At 26.4% G+C, this 18,890-nt stretch overlaps 1 protein-coding gene across 2 annotated transcripts in view; it reads left to right on the top strand.

Annotated features, from left to right (window-relative positions):
- The first annotated feature begins 3,702 nt into the window (after nucleotides 1-3,702).
- LOC101238546 (RNA-binding protein Musashi homolog 1) overlaps nucleotides 3,703-18,890 on the top strand; it is a 48,291-nt gene continuing 33,103 nt past the window's right edge. Inside the window, exons 1-7 of one of the 2 annotated variants that reach the window (XM_065807481.1) lie at nucleotides 3,703-3,897; nucleotides 4,005-4,045; nucleotides 4,377-4,458; nucleotides 8,442-8,526; nucleotides 8,599-8,652; nucleotides 14,527-14,607; nucleotides 14,874-14,922. In XM_065807481.1, the coding sequence (XP_065663553.1) occupies nucleotides 3,842-3,897; nucleotides 4,005-4,045; nucleotides 4,377-4,458; nucleotides 8,442-8,526; nucleotides 8,599-8,652; nucleotides 14,527-14,607; nucleotides 14,874-14,922 (448 nt within the window). In that variant the 5' untranslated portion in view covers nucleotides 3,703-3,841. The remainder of the gene's footprint in view (nucleotides 3,898-4,004; nucleotides 4,046-4,376; nucleotides 4,459-8,441; nucleotides 8,527-8,598; nucleotides 8,653-14,526; nucleotides 14,608-14,873; nucleotides 14,923-18,890) is intronic. The other variant, XM_065807482.1, reaches the window with a different exon arrangement.

Raw genomic sequence — 18,890 nt, 5'->3', positions numbered from 1 at the left:
AAAAAAAATTTCACTCGCTACATCTTCTAAATCTTGGCAAAAATCATTTTCATTCATTTTGATGTCAAGAATAAAAAGTGAACTTGTTTTAAATACAAAAAAGTTACTTAAAATTCACGAGGTCTTTGAGATCAAACTTTTTTGCAACGACGCATGCGCTAAACTTGTGACGCGCTTTCTAGGTCGGCGTTTTTAAAAATATTAAAAGTGTACCTTTGATGCATCTTATCGAGTGCTAACCCCAAACAACCGTGATTTACTATTTTTTAAATTTGCCCCCTTCCCCCCATAATGGCCGATTTTTGCTTCAAAAAAATACGCGGAAGTTAGACATCTAGTTATTTTTAATATATCATTGGGTTTAACATATTGAACAAAAATGTTCTTATGTTTCGTTTTTTTATAACTGTTAAAAGTTTTAATTAACAGTTTTACTTATTTTATAATAGTCGGAGAGTATGTAATTATGATTAATAATGATTTGAAGATGTAATCAAAGATTTTACATTTTGATGACTTACATGGATTTCCATTTTGATTACTTGTACTAACATCTATGAAAAAACTCTAATTCGTTATTTGCATGAAATTTCCATTTTGGTTACCATTTTAACTGTTTATTTCCGTTTGTTGTTTACATTTTTGGGGGTTTGTAGAAAAAAATACAGAAACAAATAAAAAATAGTTTAGCTTAGATATAAAAACAACTTTTACACGGTTAACCCTAACCATATTTAGATTTATTAAACTGTGTCCAAGTTAAAGATATTTGAAGGTATTTAGATCACTTACTACGATGTATATCAGCGGTAGTCGACCTGGTCCCTATCGCCCAATGGTAGGGATTTTTTAATGGGTGGTAGAAATTTTTTCCAGTCTAAAATAATTCCTTTTAATGTTTAGAATTTTTCTTAAAAAAGCAACAACATTAAAGATGGTTACTTTCGAATAATTGCAGTAGTGACGAGAACAACAATAGGGAAAGTTGGGGTACAGTGGATCGAGGGGAACAGAGAATAAGAGACATTTTCTCAAAGATTAGAATTTTGTTCATCTTAATAATGTAATCATTTATGTGCTTATATATCAGCAATCTTTATTCATAGTTGTTACAACATAATTTTTGACTACCGGTTTTTGGTAGGTAATTTTTGTTTTTAGCTAGCTAAAATAAATTTTCTTACCTTCCTTATGTTTATTATGGAGATCATGGTTGAAATAATTTTAAAAGTTGAAGTTTCTCAATCGGATTATTGATATTTATGCTTCCTTTTAGTAATTTAGTGTTCTCAATTTTTAAAATGTTTATTATTTCAATTTTATACTAATCTAATTAATAAAAGTATGCAAAAAGTATAGTGTACAATGTTTTTACTCCCTTTGACTTCTTTGACTGTTCTTTGACTTTGATTGTTCTTTGACTATACCCCTTTTAATTATCATTAATTCATCGCTGTGTTCATTTATTCACCTAACACAACTCACTATAAACCTTTCTGTGAGCCGTTAGATAATAAATATTTTGGTTTCGGTGATTTCTTATTATGAAGGACATATATCTCAATCATTTTGCATTGAAAAAAAATAAATATTTTATAAAAATTTCTGCTCAATCTAAAAAAATAACGAAAATCCAATCCACTGTGTCCCAACTTCTCTTATATAAATAATAAACACATTGATTATTTAAAAATGTTTTAGTCTCGAATCACCAGTAAATAGAGAATATTACTAATTTACAATCAGTAATGGTAGATCGCCTCCCTGGGTTTGTTGCTTTTTTGAAGGCTGAAGTACCAAATGTTTCATTTATTCATTGTGTGGTGGACAAACAACATCATAAAAATTTAGGTAAATTCGATCATAAAAATTTAGGTAAATTCGATCTGTAAATAAAGTAAAATATAATCCCAAAAATCATAGAATTTCTTGGCATCTGTATAAAAAAGACAATTTTATAAGATTACTTTTGAACACAAAAATTCGATGGCTTTTAAGAAGTACATGTTTAAGTTTGTTTGTAGTATTATATGATAGTATCATACAATTTTTTGAATCATGCAAGCTTTTTAAGTATAAAGACTAAATTTTTTTGCAACATATAAAATATTTAACATTTTGTAACGTTTAGAATTAATCAAACGTTAATTAATTTGTGAGTAATATATTATATATTTTATACTGTACCAAAATAAATAAAGACAATGCACCTATATCTTTTTCTTTAAAATATTAGCGAGCCGGATTTTCAAAATTTTGCAGCCCACTCTTCTTTAAATGTAGTTAAAGCTAAACGTGATAAGGAATTGTTGGATGGTTTTTTTGTTTTTATTTAAATAAAACTGATATGCCATTTTGTAAAGCATTTCCCAAAAGTTTTATCATATCATTTTGTTGTATAAAATTCTCAAACAAATTAGATTAGATAAAGATAACCATAGCCCAACAGACAACTTTTTTTTTTTTTTTTTGAAACTTTACAAATATTTCTATGACTTTTTTCGATTTGTGATGTTTTTTATTATTTTGTAATTTGTTCGATGTGTAATGTTTTAAATTGTACATAAAAAAAATTAATTGAGATAATGATTTCGGTTTTCTAATGATATCATTAACGATTGGTAACACTATTTGTTAATGATTAGTGGAAGAGTAAATTAAAATTACTTGTACGATATAAAAAGTATCGAGTTTTAAAAGCGAAGGAAAAGTAAGAATAATGATTTTATTTTGGAGCTCAAGACCACAAATAATAAGTTGTTAACTGTCAAAAAAGCGTACCAATTTGTAAATGTACAAAATGATGGTTTTTTACATTTAATGTTTAACCAGACTATTTGCGACTTTTGCCAGACTATAAGTCATGTTTTTTTACATTTTTTTTACAAAAATATATTGCTTTTGTTGTGATCTTTTTTTAATTAAACATCTGTTTTGATATGGTTGAATGAATTCATACTCACAGTATAAAATTTTTTATTATAAAAGAATTACTTTTAACAAATTTTAAATATATAAGACTAAGAAAATATAGAAAACAACAACAACAACAACAACAACAACAACAACAACAAACAAACAAAAACGTGTCGAGCTACAAATTTGGAACAAATACTTCACAGTACAGCTTATTTTCGGGGACAAAAAATTGACAAACCCAGTCAAGTTGAGTCAAGTCTTATCCAAAAATATTACAACAAAGACTTTGAGTAAAAAAAAAAATGCAGAAAAATATTAATAATAGTCTTCTATTGAAATTATTCTGACGAGAGCTTAAATGATTTTATTTCGTAACCACTAGATTTACCTCTGTACTATGTACTAAGAAAGATATTAGAAGTTTAGGAACATTATAACCAGTACTTTTCGCTAATATATACTAGTCTATTCATTAATTAAGTCTAAAGGGATATATAGCTTTAGCCTTTGTAATTTTGTTCACAAAAAATAAATTGTTAAATTTGCTTCAAACTTAGTTATATATTTTATTTTATTTGTCACTTAAAAGTCACCATAAACGATCATTTTGAAAAGCATTAACTGTCAATTACAATACTGAAATATCAGAAGACCTTTCAATTTCGCTATGGCATTTATGTAGCACTTTAATTTATGTTCGGCCAATCAAAAATGTTTTATGTTGTTTTAAAGGTGCCGAAAAAAAAACGAATGTGCCAAATATAAAACAATAATAAAGAAATTGTTGAAATAGTTTAAATTCCACGTGTCGAGTGCCGCGTCTGTAGACATCAGGAGTTGATTACTTTTTTGTTTAGAGGATAATTACTATTGTTTAAATTAATAGTAATACCAAATAAATGGTCCCAAACTTTTTTTCATAATGGAAGATGAAGAAAACACCGAATTCGATTTGAATCCAATGGAAACCGATCCAGGGTATTTTTAATTTAATATTTAAATGCATATTTTAATAATGATAAATTTAAAAAAATATTATAGTAATATTTAACGCAAAGTTTTATTTAGACAGAAATATTTTTTAGGAAGATGTTTATTGGAGGACTGCCGAGCCAGACAACGGCAGGTATCAAGCCATAATTTTGATTAAAAAAATTGTCGTGAATATCGAATAATATATAAATATGTTAACAATTCTCATCACTTGTTGTTATTTTCTAAATATTATTCTCAAATTTGTTTTCCTTTTGCTTTTTTGAGCTCTTTGTTATACTCCAATGGCGAATCATACTGGTTTGATCATTTTCTTGATATCTTACAGTTAGAACTTCTGTATTATCTTAACAAAAAATTATATATTTTTAAAGACTTTTTTTTTTTTAAAAAAAAAAAGTTTTTATATATATATATTTATATATATATATATATATATATATATTTTTTTTTTTTTTGTGGAGATATTTTGCAACGTTACTTTGAAAAGTTTGGTGAGGTCAAAGAAAGTGTTGTAATGCGAGATTCAGTTACAAAACGATCGAGGTACGTATCTTAATGGTAAAGTATTTTTTAATATTATTAAGTTAATAAATTTGCAAACGTTTTTTTCGGAGATAATTTTTTTAAAAGTAATTGAAGTAAATATTGATACTTATCGTTGTTTACAATTACAGTGGGCAGAATTGTGCTCAAGTGAAACGTCCAATGTAAATAGGTAGAAGCCACTGAAACATGACCAAACAAATTTGAAATGCCTTTTAAATGTTCAGTTAAAGTGAATTTGTTTAATCGCACCGAGTACTCAAAGCATTCCCAGATTCACCTGCTCTTTATTAAATTTATCTGAAACCGATTAAACTATTGCCATCGAATTTATAACAAAAGAAAAAAAAACTCATTTTTAGTAGACGCAAGATAAGTTTTTGTGCAAACGTAAATTTTTTTAAATTAAAATTCATACACCCGCCTAGTTTTCCTGCTAACGTAAAGAAAAATATTTAATTTATTTTAGGCAATATTTGACATTTAGTAAATATTAGGCATTGAGGAGGTGAGTCCTGTGCGATATTCGGCTAAATTTCTCAGAAAAGATTAAGCACTTAGTTTTAAAATATAGTTTAATTAAATAAGTTGTTGACTGATATTTTTGATTTTTCTTTTTAAACTTTCCAACATGTAATTAAAATAATAAATCGGACATAATACTTTTTTCAACTTCAAAAAATAAATCGGACATTATACTTTTTTCAACTTCAAAAGCAAAACAAAAAAAAAACAAAAAAAAAAAGTTTTACAATACATTAATGGCATTTTATTCCACTTTTATTTAGCATTTAAATAGATAACATTTAGAGAGATTATATTTATTTACCGATTAGAATTCAAAAAATTAGACTAAAGTTGACTTTTTACAATGAAGTTATATGTATTTTTATATATTATATATATATATATATATATATATATATATATATATATATATATATATATATATATATATATATATATATATATATATATATATATATATATATATATATATATATATATATATATATTATATATATTTTTATAATTATTTTTTATAATGAAGTTATATTTAAATTCAGTCAAAAGTTGCAAATAAGGCCAATTTACTTTAAATTCTAAAAAAAAGCTGACATACGCTGGCTTATTAAAAGTAGGAAAAAGAATGTAAAACTTTACTATGGATTAAATAGAAAGTACATTTACAAATTTTTTTTTCCGTTCAAAAAAAACTTTTTATTTGCTTGGTTTATTTTTTATCACCAAGCGAGATTTACTGTTAAGCATTAGAGGTATATTTAGTTCAGTGTTAAAAAAAGATTCAGCACTTAAATAAACTTATGACTACATAAATGCCTTATTTTAGAAAGTATCAGTATCAACTGATTTTTATAAATTAAAATATATTTATGTATATATATTTCTGTTTGTATAAGTTATCATTGAGTGACCATTTTGCAAACCAGGTTGCATTACTATTAAAAAAAAAAAGTAACTGAAATAAAGTTTAATGTAATTGAGTACAGATATCTATTTATGTTTATTTCATAGTTACTTTCAATAAAAAGAAAAAAAAAATTGTTTAAATTCTTATTAATTTTCTGAACAAAAACCCATTTAAGCATATAACAATTTGGAAGGAATTTTGCTATTTTGTCTTAATTATTTATTTTTGTTACTTAAAAGTTTATACTTTTAAGAAATAAAATTAGATTGAACTTTTCTTAGTCTGACTGAGATAGAGTTTTTATGGGATAATATTTAATTGGTTTGAATTATTTGTGTACATAACCACACTGTTTTAATCTATATTTCTTTTTCAGTAAGTGTTTATGGAGGTATGCATTTATGTATCACCACAGATAACTTATTGCTTTCTTATTACTTAACACATTTTCTACCAACAATAAGTGTAATAGTACCACAATCAAATTTAAATGACACTAAAATAGTTACAAAAAATAATATGAAAAATTGAAGTGTGTAAACAAATATTTGTGTATATATATGGAATCTTTTACTAGACTAAAAATGTTAATGTTTAGTATTTATATTTGCATTTTATCTACATGTCTATTCCTAAATGCATGCATTTAAGTATAAACACATAGATAAAATGCATTGTTATTGTTAGAAATACACACAAAAAATATTATTCTGCATTGCAGTTCAACAAGGTAGAATAAAAAAAAAAATTTGAGATTAAAGATAACATCAATCATTTACAGAAGCATGGTAAGTTGGTAAATATTTATTAAATATTTTTGTTCCAAAAGTTTATAACTTTTGGAACAACAACAAAAAAAAATCAATTTTTAATCTTAAACCAGAGTCCTTTAATTTAAATAGTTGCTACATCATTGCTACTCCTCTTAAAAGCATATTAAATTTTTTTTCTTCCTATTACTAATATTCTGATAACTTCTGTATTCTTTGTGACTTTTTGAACTTATTTAATGGGCAGAGACACTAATTTGTTTAAAATAAAAGCCTTTGTTTTAATTTGTTAATTATAATTACTTCCCATTTGCTATTTTGCAATTTTGGCTCAGTTGTTAGAGTGCTAGACCTCAGATTCAAAAATATAAAGTTCAAATCTTGCTGTAATTGCAAAACTATTGTTGGTAAGTTAAAATCTGCTTTGTTAAATGCTATTTCCATGGTGGTTTTGTAATAAGGTGTTCTTAGAGTTACTTTCTTAAAAGTCCTTTAAATATCACTCGAATGGTTATTGTGGGTATTTCAATGTCTATAAAACAGAAAAAGAATTTATGAATACTTTAAAAAGCAATAATGCATAGGCTAAATGGCTGTTATATTAAATGTGGCATTATAGCAAATTGCATAAAATTGCAATAAAATAACCAGTTTGAATTAAAGTTTCAACAGATATATTATTATAAATTTAATTAAAACCTTTAATGTTTCCCAATGACACTTTATATATTCATAACGTGAACAATTTTTTTGAATCTGTATTTACTCAAAATGGTGATAAAATCTTAGTGAAAGTTGATCTTGTTACTCTGGTTTACTTTTCAAATGATTTATGGGTAATATAATCAATTTAAAAGTAATTATGAAACAATTGAGTTCATCTATATTTATTAAGTTTCTTTTTTTAAAGTTTAAGCATTACTATTGAAAAAATTTGTGCCAAAAGTGTTGAAAGGGGTTGACATCTTTACTTTTTTTGATGTGTGAATATTTTTATTAGCTCGGTATGATTTTTTCCCAGTATGAGCAGTATCCACAAATAAAATCATAATCAAAGATACAATTTCTGATAACAGGAGTCACTCAATTGAAGGAAATTTTTTTTTACCAATTGTTATATTTTACTTTAGAGCAATTTGCTGTTTGATATCAAACAAGTAAAACTAATGATTAACTTTAAAAAAAAACAACTTAATAATATGAATTAAAATTCAGTATATGCTCATTGCAGCTCAATAAATTTAAAATGAATTAAGTAACAAATAAATTAATTAAGTAACAAATTAATGAGTCAGGTGTCAAATCTAGCCTGGCTACGCTCCTGATTTCAGTAGATAAGATACAGTGATTATATGTTTTTAAATCAAGATATAAGTTGCTTTACATTGTACAAATTAAGTATAGTATTATAAAGCTAAGCTGTCTTAGGGGTTGTCCATAAAGTATGTACGCTTTTATTTTGACACTCTTCCCTCCTGACCCCCCTGCATTTTGCTATATGGTTTTTTGAGTACCCTCAACCTCCCTAAAAATACATACACTTTTAGCCTATCTACCCAATGTTTTATGATACTTTTTAAAATTTAGTGTCTCCTTGCTTTTATAATTGACCATCTGCCCCCCATGTCATTTACACTATTTGTAGACCCCATTTCTTCAAGTGTACTTAATTTATGGACAATCCTTTGTAGATATAATTTTTTATGTGTAAACTTATATGCGCAATGCACAGATCATTCCAAATTTTTTAAAAAGTTTACTATTATCTATTTATAATTAAGGGGATTTGGTTTTGTCCGCTTTGTTGATCCAAAATCTGTAGACCAAGTTCAAAGCTCTTGCCCTCACATCATCGATGGAAAAAAGGTTAGAGTTGAAACTTTTACTTGAAAAAATTATATATAAGTTTAATACATAGTACATATTTTTCATACTTAGATTGACCCCAAAAGAGCTGTTCCAAAAAAGTCGCCACTACCTGGTCAAAATCAGGTAAGCACTCAACATTTTAATAGCTTTTCAAATCTTCACTGTTTCACTGTTTATTTCAGGGCTCCTTAAATGGGAGGGAGGTGTAACCTTATTTTTTTGAATTTATGCCACTTAAGAAAACACCAATGCCACTTAAATGTTATAATTATTATACATACACATGACTTATATTAATGCTATCTCAAAAAACTAAAGTGGTCCACATTAAATTTTCTTGTTGGATAAAGAAAATTAAAAGTTTTAATTCTTAAATAAAAATTTAAGCTTTGATTGCTGTTGTTTTAATTTTGCTCTATTTGTTAATTTTGTTATTGTAGGATATATACATAATGTTAGACTTGTGAAATATTGCTTTTTCTAACAAGTTGTATCTTATTTGCTCTGTTTGCCACAAACTCAAATAAAATAAACCACATTATCCTTGCAGGCATTTCAGTTCAATTTTTATTGAAATAAAGACTTTGTTGCAAAATAATATTTTATATATTAATTGTTACCAACACAAAACTTTGTTTTTATTTATTATAATAATGATATACTATATCATTATTATAATAAATAAAAAATTTATAAAGTTTATAATATTTTACATAAAATTATTCAAAATATTTATTTAAATTCTGTAAATCTTTTTTTTTTTACTAAACATATTTTCTTTACTAAAAATTATGCCCATTTGATTACACTGGTCAACAAAAAAATTTTTTGTTCTGTTGCCCAGCAAATAATATGATTTTTGTAGAGCATTTCTCATTTTGATTTAAAATATGCATTTAAATATGCAATATATGAAATATGCAATAGCTCATTTTTCACCATCATGTCAAGCTGTAAAGTTATTTGGGTTCAAATCATTGCATTTTGATTTTTTGATTTTGATTATTGCAAATCAAGCATTTGGGATAAAATCCCTAATATTGTCAAAAAAATCTTTTCAAAAGTATGTCAACCTGGGTCTCAAAAGAAGTGTTTCGGTTTGTTTTCATAATAAAGAGTTTTTTTGTTTTGTTTGCAATTTTTGATAACAGCTACTTTCACAATCTCGCCATATATTCAAATTGACCAACCTAATGCTGACCTAAAACCCTTTTAGGTCAGCATTAGATTGGCACAAAATTTTTAAACAAATTGGCTAACGACCAATGTAAAGTTAATAGAAAAACAACTGCTTAAAAACTTGAAAAATGAACAAAACTTTTGCCTATTTTATTTTAATTATTTTATTTAGAGTTAATATAACATTTATTTTTTTGCTTTTAAATTGTTTTGTTTACAATATAAATGAAAGGTTAGTTTTTAGAATTTTCGTTTTGCCATTTTAATTATTTTATTAAGAACTTAATAAAAGACCTTTTTTTTTTCGAAGTATTTAATTTATTATTTAACTAAAAACTTTTTTTGTTTTTATTTTAATTACTTTATTTAGAATTTAAATACATATATATAAATACATATATATTTAAAATATATATAAAATATACATAAATTTAAATACATATATATTTAAAATATATATATATATAATATAGAAAATAAAACTTTTGTTTTGTGTTTTTATTTTAACTGTTTTATTTAGAAATGTTTGTTTCAATTATTTATTCAGAAATTAAATAGAAGGTTCGCTCTGCTGTTTCTTTTTTTAATAATTTTATTCAGAACTTAAATACACCATTTGTTTTTTTGTTTTTAATTTAATTATTTTATTTAGAATTTAAATATATCGTTTGTTTTACCGTTTTTAATTTATTTGAATTAGCAAATAAAAGTAGTAATAGGGTTGGTAAAATACCAACCCTATTGCGAGGGCTGCATCCTACATACTGTGGTTTAGGAATTTTCTTTAAATTTCTGATGTATCATTATAACAACTTTATTTCTTATGCCAGTGTTTGTTGCTTTTTGACAGTTTATATTGGTCCAAACCTCAGTTATTCTATTAAATATTTTTATTGCTTTCCTATCATTTATAGTTAGTGCTGTTAGGTGAACTTCAGGATGTTGATTTTTAATACAATAGCTTGTTTGTTAATTTTTTACAATCAAAATTGAATTTTCATTTTTAAAAGTTTTTTTAAGGTCATGCTGCATTTTCTGTGATTCTATAATGATTGGTTTATAAATTACAGATTGAGTTGGCTTAGGGATGTTAACACCTTAATCAGATTGTTTGAAAACTTTTTAGAGGAACTTCTATTTCACTAAGTGAACTACAGTTCCTGTTGTTAAATATTGCTTGGTCTTTCTTTTTTTACCAGGAGGTTCCATGGGATAATCACAGTCATTAGTATCACTTACTGAAGCTTCTGGGTATTCTGATGTTTGGAAACAATTTCAGATTCTTCATTTTTGTTTGATGAAGAAAGATTTACTTTGATAACTTTTTACTTTCTTTAACTTGTATTGTTGTTGCATTGTCATACTTCTCCTTATAATTTAATATGTATTTTATAAAATTGTTTATCTTTAGTTGCCAACCAAATAGTTCCCAACCAGATGCCATATGTTTTATAATATTAAAATCATTTTCAAACTTTGCAATTTAAGCACTTTTCTTGCAGTTATTCAAAAAGCATATTTTAAACTAATGCTTCAGTCTTCCTCACCGTTAGGAATGAAAAATTTAACTTTTGCTTTAATTTTGAACTTTAATTTGACATTTCTAGATTTTTCATGTTTTGCAAGAAATTGATATTTTCCAATAGTTGTCTTTTCTTTGGGCATTCTAGCTAAGCCATCAGCGGATCACCCACTCTTGATAAAATTAATTTTTTTATTGACAATATATTGGTATGCTGTCAAATTTTTCCTTTAGGTACCAGTATTTTTTACATCTTTCTGCTTCTTTATATATGAAATTTTCCAGAAAAATAGTCCAAAAGTAAGCACACTGAAATCCTAGACAACTAAAAGTGGAAAACCAAATATTGATGGAGAATTAATAGTTACCAAAGAAATAAAACTTGAACTAAGAAAATATTTGTTAAATCACAGCTGCACAAATTTGAGGCATTCTATTAATTTAACAAAATATTCGCTATCTAACGAGTCCCATTCTGTTTGCAAATACTCCCACATCTGTTTAGCACTACTTAAAGATCTATTATTAACTCTTCCATCCAATTCTTCTCAAATTAGGTCAATTAGTGACAGATCAGGTGATTGGGATGGCCATACCATAATTTCTATATTTTCTTGTTTTTTTTTCTCATTTAAATAGGACATACATAATTTTGATGCAATTATTCTGTTGAAATATGAAATCTGGTTCAATAGTTTCATTTCCAGAAGACAAAATTTTCCATGTCAATTATTCCCAAAACATCCTAAAACCAGAGACTGGCAGAGTACAACTGTTGAAACTGACACTTTACTTGGACAAATTTCATTTAATATCAATTTTTATATCAATTTTTTAAAATCAAATCACTTCCTGCTATAAGCAATGTAAGATGGAAACTTCATATTTATTGATAATTTAAATTTAGATCTTTTTGATCACAACTTATTAAATAACCTATCCGAAGAAAACATAAATATTTTCGAGAAACTCAAATAAACATAATTAACTCGCTATATATTGATCCTTTTGATTTTAAAGTAATAAACGATCATTATTCTTTTTCTGTTTTGCACATAGAATAAAACCGGGTCAAACCGCACACCATTCCGCACACTGATCAAATTTATCAAAACTAAACGGATATGGCTATGAAAAAAATTAAAATAGAAAATTCAAATATAGAACCATCTCCTCTATTCAAATTGATAAAATTATATGCTGATTCTACTCTATTTTTTTTCTTTTTTTATAAAAATAATTTTAGCACTATCTTGTTGGAAATTTAATTTTAATTCTTTTAATAATAATTTTAAGACAGTTTTTGTTCTACTTGCTCACATTTACCAGATCATCAAGAATCGAAATCTGCTCTAGCAGCATGCGACTTTATTTGTGGTTCATGGGGTGATATATGGTTTGGTGGTCACTACTTCAACCCTGCAGAATTTGATAATCTGTTAGAAGGCTGTAATGAGCATCCAAAAGCATTACAATTGTTGAAGACATTTTGGTCTACAGAGCCAACACCAATTCCAACACAATAGTCAAATATATTTGCAGAACATGTGGTAAAAGTAATTCAAGATTTAGTGCCTTCAAGTCATAGCATTGAAAAACTTAACTTTAAATACTTATTGTCAAATACACTGTAAAATTATTTTAATTATTCATGTTTTATTGGTTTTCCATAAAGCACTGGAACAAGTGTCGCAAAGTTACATTTCTCATATTCAATAAATCTTTTTTTAAATGGGGGTGAACTTTTTTTAAATATAGTGTAAATGTTTGATATTTTCTTGATTTTTGCATAAAACTCCACTAAATTGGGTATAGGGATACAGGGTTGCAAAATTTTCATACCCTAATATGTATACATATGTATTTATATGTGTATATATGTGGTAGCGGTTTAGTGGTAGAGCGCTCGCTTCATAAGCGAGAGGTTCCAAGCTCGATCCCCACCACGTCCCTGGTAGTACTGCACTCAACTTGTTTCTCTGCGCAGCAGGCTTGTTCGTCAAGGTTCGTGTTTTGGAGTTATAGAGTTGAGAGAGGGTTGTAACCACAATTAAATAGCCTCCTCGTCTGTAGTAGCCTTCTGGGCCTTGGGAAGGTAAATTAACAATATATATATATACGTATATATATATATATATATATATATATATATATATATAATATATATATATATATATATATATATATATATATATATATATATATATATATATATATATATATATATATATATATATATATATATATATATATATATATATATATATATATATATATATATAGTTCTATAAATTGTTGCATTTGGGAGTAAAAATGGTACTTATGCCAACAAATATGTCACTTTTAATTACTTTTGACTTTCGTCCAACATTTCCGTGTTGTCAGAAAGTTAAAGCCATTAATTTAATTACAAATTAATTGTTTTTTAAAAAACCCACAAAAATGCAAATTTAATTGACCAGAATATTTTTAAAAACATTCTGAATGTTTTTAATAATATAAACAATGTTTTTATTTTTATTTTTTTTAATAAAATTTTTTTATTTTTATTATTTTTACTGTAAATCATGCAGGGATTGTTGATACATTGACTATCTTATAGCCTAACTCAGAACAAAGTGCTGCTACATTGACTGACATATAGCCTGACTCGAAACAGAGTGCTGCTACATCGCCTGACAAATATCCTGACTCGCATGGAGTGTTGCTACATCGACTATCTTATAGCCTGACTTGCAAGGGAGTGCTGCTGCATTGACTGAGGGTTTGGTTGGCCATGCAGTCTATCAAGTAATAAAAAAAAAAACTCCGGTCTTGCATTTTAATTTTTACTTTTTGTCAACAAAATACGGAAAAACTTTCTGACAACCAGTTAGGCGTTATATATATATATATATATATATATATATATATATATATATATATATATATATATATTTGCGTCTAAGTGTCTGCTATGAAAACAAATATATGATGAATAACTTTAATGTCATCAAAAAAGACACTCCACTGTATTTTTAATATATATTTTTTTTGTCGTTGTTTTTTTTGAGATTTGTAACATCTGATGATCGCTATTTGCGTGAAACTCTGAGTAATGTTTTAAATAAATCGAGTGTTATAATTATTTAGTTTTTTTTTACTATATATATATATATATATATATATATATATATAATATATATATATATATATATATATATATATATATACGCACAAATAAATTTATATGTACACACAAATGCATATACTTAATATTATAAATATTTATAATATATTTAAATCTTTAATATTAGTTTAAAAAGGTTTTTGTTGGTGGCTTGCCTCCTGATACAACCGCAAGAGATTTGACAGAATATTTTGAAGCATTTGGAAAGGTTTGTTGAACTGGAGTTTTTATTTTTACATATTTTCTATATTAATAAAAAATATGTAAATTTTTTTAGTGTAGCTTTATCATTCAGATAATTATTAATTATTTAAATGATAAACTTAATTTTAATATTTAATTTAACAAGTACTACTTTATGAAATATGTTATTTTTTACTATTATTTTTTTCTTTTTTAATTATTGTTTTCATACTCTTTAATAATTCAAACTATGAATTTAAAAAACCTTTTAGAATTTATTTTTGATTTCAGGTGACTGAGGTTTTATTAATGCATGATCGCACAACTAAAAGGTTGAGAGGTAGGTTGCTGATTTGCAGTTTTATTATATTTTTTTGCATTAGTACAATATATATTTTTTGATCTTTTATTATGAATTGAAAAATAGCATTCTTTTTTTTTTTATTAATTTAGAGTGATTAAAATTTAATTTTTCTGTTATTCTTAATGAAGTAATTAAAATTCTAAATGAAGTAGTTAAAATTTACTTTATTTAGAATTTAAATAAAATGTTCGTTTTGTTTTTGTGTATTTAAACAAAAAAATTTGTGTGTTCAGAATTGAAATTAAATGTTTGTTTTGCTAGTTTTATTTTAACGATAGGACCATTTATGTCAACAACTTTTTGATGATTTTTACTTCTCCCTCCCCCTTGTCAACAACTTGTCAGACTTCTGTAGACCACCCCCCCTTCTCTAAAAATAAGGTCAACATTTGATTAACTTAAAAGGCTTACTCTGAACAAAAAAAGTATTAAAGGTTTCACAAAAATGTATACACCTTACAAGTTTAAATTATGAACATATTTCAAATTAAAACAACAGTTCAATGTCCCATTCCTCCTCACTTTAACTTTAGACCTAATCTAGTTTCACAGTAAAAGCCAATTATTTCTGATAGTGTCTAATATAACAAAAAATGCATTTAACAAATTGTATTAACCAGGGGTTGGCAACCTTTTGAAACAGAATAGCCAAATTTACAATTACTTACAAGAAGAGCCAAATTTACAATTAATTTACAATTAGTTACAATTTACAAAGCTTTTTACTTTTTAAAAAGCTATCAATATCTTTAATTCAATATTATATTATTTGCGCATGTTGCTAAAGAGTCGCATCTTGACATCAAAAGAACCATATGAGGCTTGCAAGCCACAGCTTGCCGACCCCTGGTATAAATGTTTAAATAATATAATCTAGACTTTGTATATATATATATATACATATATATATATATATATATGTATATATATATATATATATATATATATATATATATATATATTTGTATATTTATATATTTATATATACAAGTTATATAGGAAAAAAATTTGTGTGGCGGTACAACCCCCCCCCCCCCGTTTCCCTGTCATGGCAAAATTTAGCTGTGAATTATAATTTGGGCTGCAACCAAATATGGTCAACACTGTCGAAAATGGTCTAGAATAGCCCCTGATATATATAGATATATGTATATACAGATATGTATATTTATTATGTATATGTGTATTATACAAGGCATCCAACTGCACGCGTCTTCTGTAACAGCCTGATATATATATATATATATATATACATATATATGTGTGTGTGTGTATATATATATATATATATATATATATATATATATATATATATATATATATATATTTTATAGCGACATAAAGTAAGTATACACCATTGAGTTTTGCATACATTTATTATTTTAAGCAATTAAAAACACTGTAAATTGTTGCAAACACAATTTTTATTTATCAGAATCATCAAAAACAACACTCTGTATCAAGAACATGCAGTTTGATCAATATTTAGTATGGTAACCTCGCGCTTTAACAACATGTTTCATACGGTTTGGCATTGACTCAAACAGGCGAGTAATTGTAACATCATCAATATTGTTCCATGCATCTTGCAAAATTAACCAAAGACTATCCAAGTTAGATGGCCTCTTTCCTTCAATGTTCTTTGCCATAACGCTCCACAAATTTTCAATCGGATTCATGTCCGGGCTCTGAGCAGGCCAATCAAGTACTGCCACCTGATTACGCCGAAGAAAATCTGTGACAGTCTTGGCCTTGTGGCATGGTGCATTGTCATGCTGAAAGAAGAACGAGTTAAGTTGCCCAAACAGTGCACTAGCAGAAGAAAACATTGTGTTTTGTAGTACATCAATGTACTGGTGTTGGTTCATACTTCCAGTACATCGATAAAGGTGCCCAAGCCCATAGCCAGACATACACCCCCAAATCATTAAACTCTTTCCTCCATGCTTGACAGTTGGCGCAATACAGTTTTTACTGAATTTTTCACCAACTCTTCTTCGCACAATTACTCGTTTGGAACTAAGGAACAACTCGAAAGAACTTTTATCACTGAACAGGACATGTTTCCAATCATCTACTGTCAAGTCTTTGCGTGCTTTGGCAAATGCCAATCGTCGACGAACGTTTGTAGCTGAAAGCAGTGGTTTCTTTGCAGCCACACATCCATGAAGACCTGCTTTCAGAAGGCGCTGACATACAGTTCGAGTTGCCAGAGTAACCCCATGTTCTTCAGAAAGTTTTCGACCGAGTTGAGGGGCAGTGAGTCTACGATCCTGCAAGGACATTCGAACTAACACTCTGTCAGTGTGTGGAGTTGTTTTCTTTGGTCTTCCAGATCGCCTCTTATCAGCTGTTGAACCAGTTTCGATATGTTTATCTATTATTTTCTTAATACCCATTGGTGTTGCTTTAAGTTCTCTGGCTATTTTTCTTAAACTTGCACCTGTTTCTGCCAAGAACACTGCGCGAAGTCTTTCTTCTGTTGTCAGTCGACGATATTTGGGCATACCTTCAAATATAAAAATGAATAATTACACAAAAAATATCAGACAAATGGCCAAATATGAATAATGAAAAACCAAAGTTATTAATTAATCAGTATTAGCTTAAACTAACAAATTGTAACTAAAAATTCTCTAAAACCCAACATGCATCTCAACAATGGATAATAATAATTTATTAATGACTTGGCCAAAAGTCAAAACTGGTCAGAACCATTTTGAAAGTTTTTAGGACAATAAAAAAAAGTTATTTGTTAATTGCTATTAAAAACTTAATTATAATAACAATACTATAACATTGTAAAACAATTACTAACCTTGTCTTCAAAATTTGCACAATTAAACAATACAAAGTTAACTCTTTAAAGTTTAATTTTTAGTAAACAACATGAGTCACACTTGCTATTGTAAACAGGAAGTGCAAAGAATATTGATTAAGTAAATTCACAGAATGCAATAATTGCTTCTATTATGTTTCTAAAAATAAGAAATACCACATTAAACTATTATTTTTACGATTTGGGTAGGGTGTATACTTACTTTCTGCTGCAATAGTATATATCAGGCTGTTACAGAAGGTTCGTGCAGTAGGATGCCTTGTCCATCCACACATAAAATGTTTTTTTAAGACAACTGGACCATGGTTTTTTGCATGTTTTGAAATATTAGGTGTTTTAGAAATTAGCATAACAAAATTAAGCTAAATTAAACATATAAAAATTAAAATAATTAAATAAAGAAAAAATTAATAATCTAAAATTCTAAAATAACAGAATAAAAATTAACTAAAATAAAACTCAAAGTCTTAGAGGAGATTATTTTAAATCTTTGTAGTTTACGCTTGGAATAAATAACTTTGAAACTTTTTCTAACAATTTTATATTATGGGAAGCTCTTAAATGAAGTAACAAGTTGCTATTGATCAATGTTCATTGTTTTATCAATATGTTTATTTTAAATTATCAAAGAATATTACATATTTATATTTATTTTTTATTTAAAAAGTATGTATTTTTTATGATAAATAACAATATTTCAAAATAACTCTTAATTAAATGTTTTTATATATTATGCGAAATTCTTTTAAATAGTAACAGATTACTTCAAATGATTGTTTATAATAAACACATTCAAATTATTAAAGAGTTTTTTTCCAACAAAATGTGCGCTAGTTATATAATAGTTATTAAATAAATGGTTTGTAAATTTTTTTCTAAATCATTCTATTCTTTGTTTAGTTAACAAAGTTTTATTTTTATAAAGAAACGTTTACTTTTTTTAATAAACATATCTTCGTAGTAAAAAAAAAGTAAAAAAGTAATTAAACTTTAATGTTTATAATTACATTTAAAATGTGTAACTTTGAAATTTGGTTTTCTAAAGAACTTTTTTAAGCTTTTAATAAATTGTGCTTTTAGTTTTTTAAGTGTATATAATGTATTA

The sequence above is a fragment of the Hydra vulgaris genome, chromosome 10, assembly GCF_038396675.1.
Source record: "Hydra vulgaris chromosome 10, alternate assembly HydraT2T_AEP".
NCBI classification, from domain to species: Eukaryota; Metazoa; Cnidaria; class Hydrozoa; order Anthoathecata; family Hydridae; genus Hydra; species Hydra vulgaris.
Note: the sequence above shows the minus strand (reverse complement) of the source record. Positions and strands in the feature narration are given on the sequence as shown.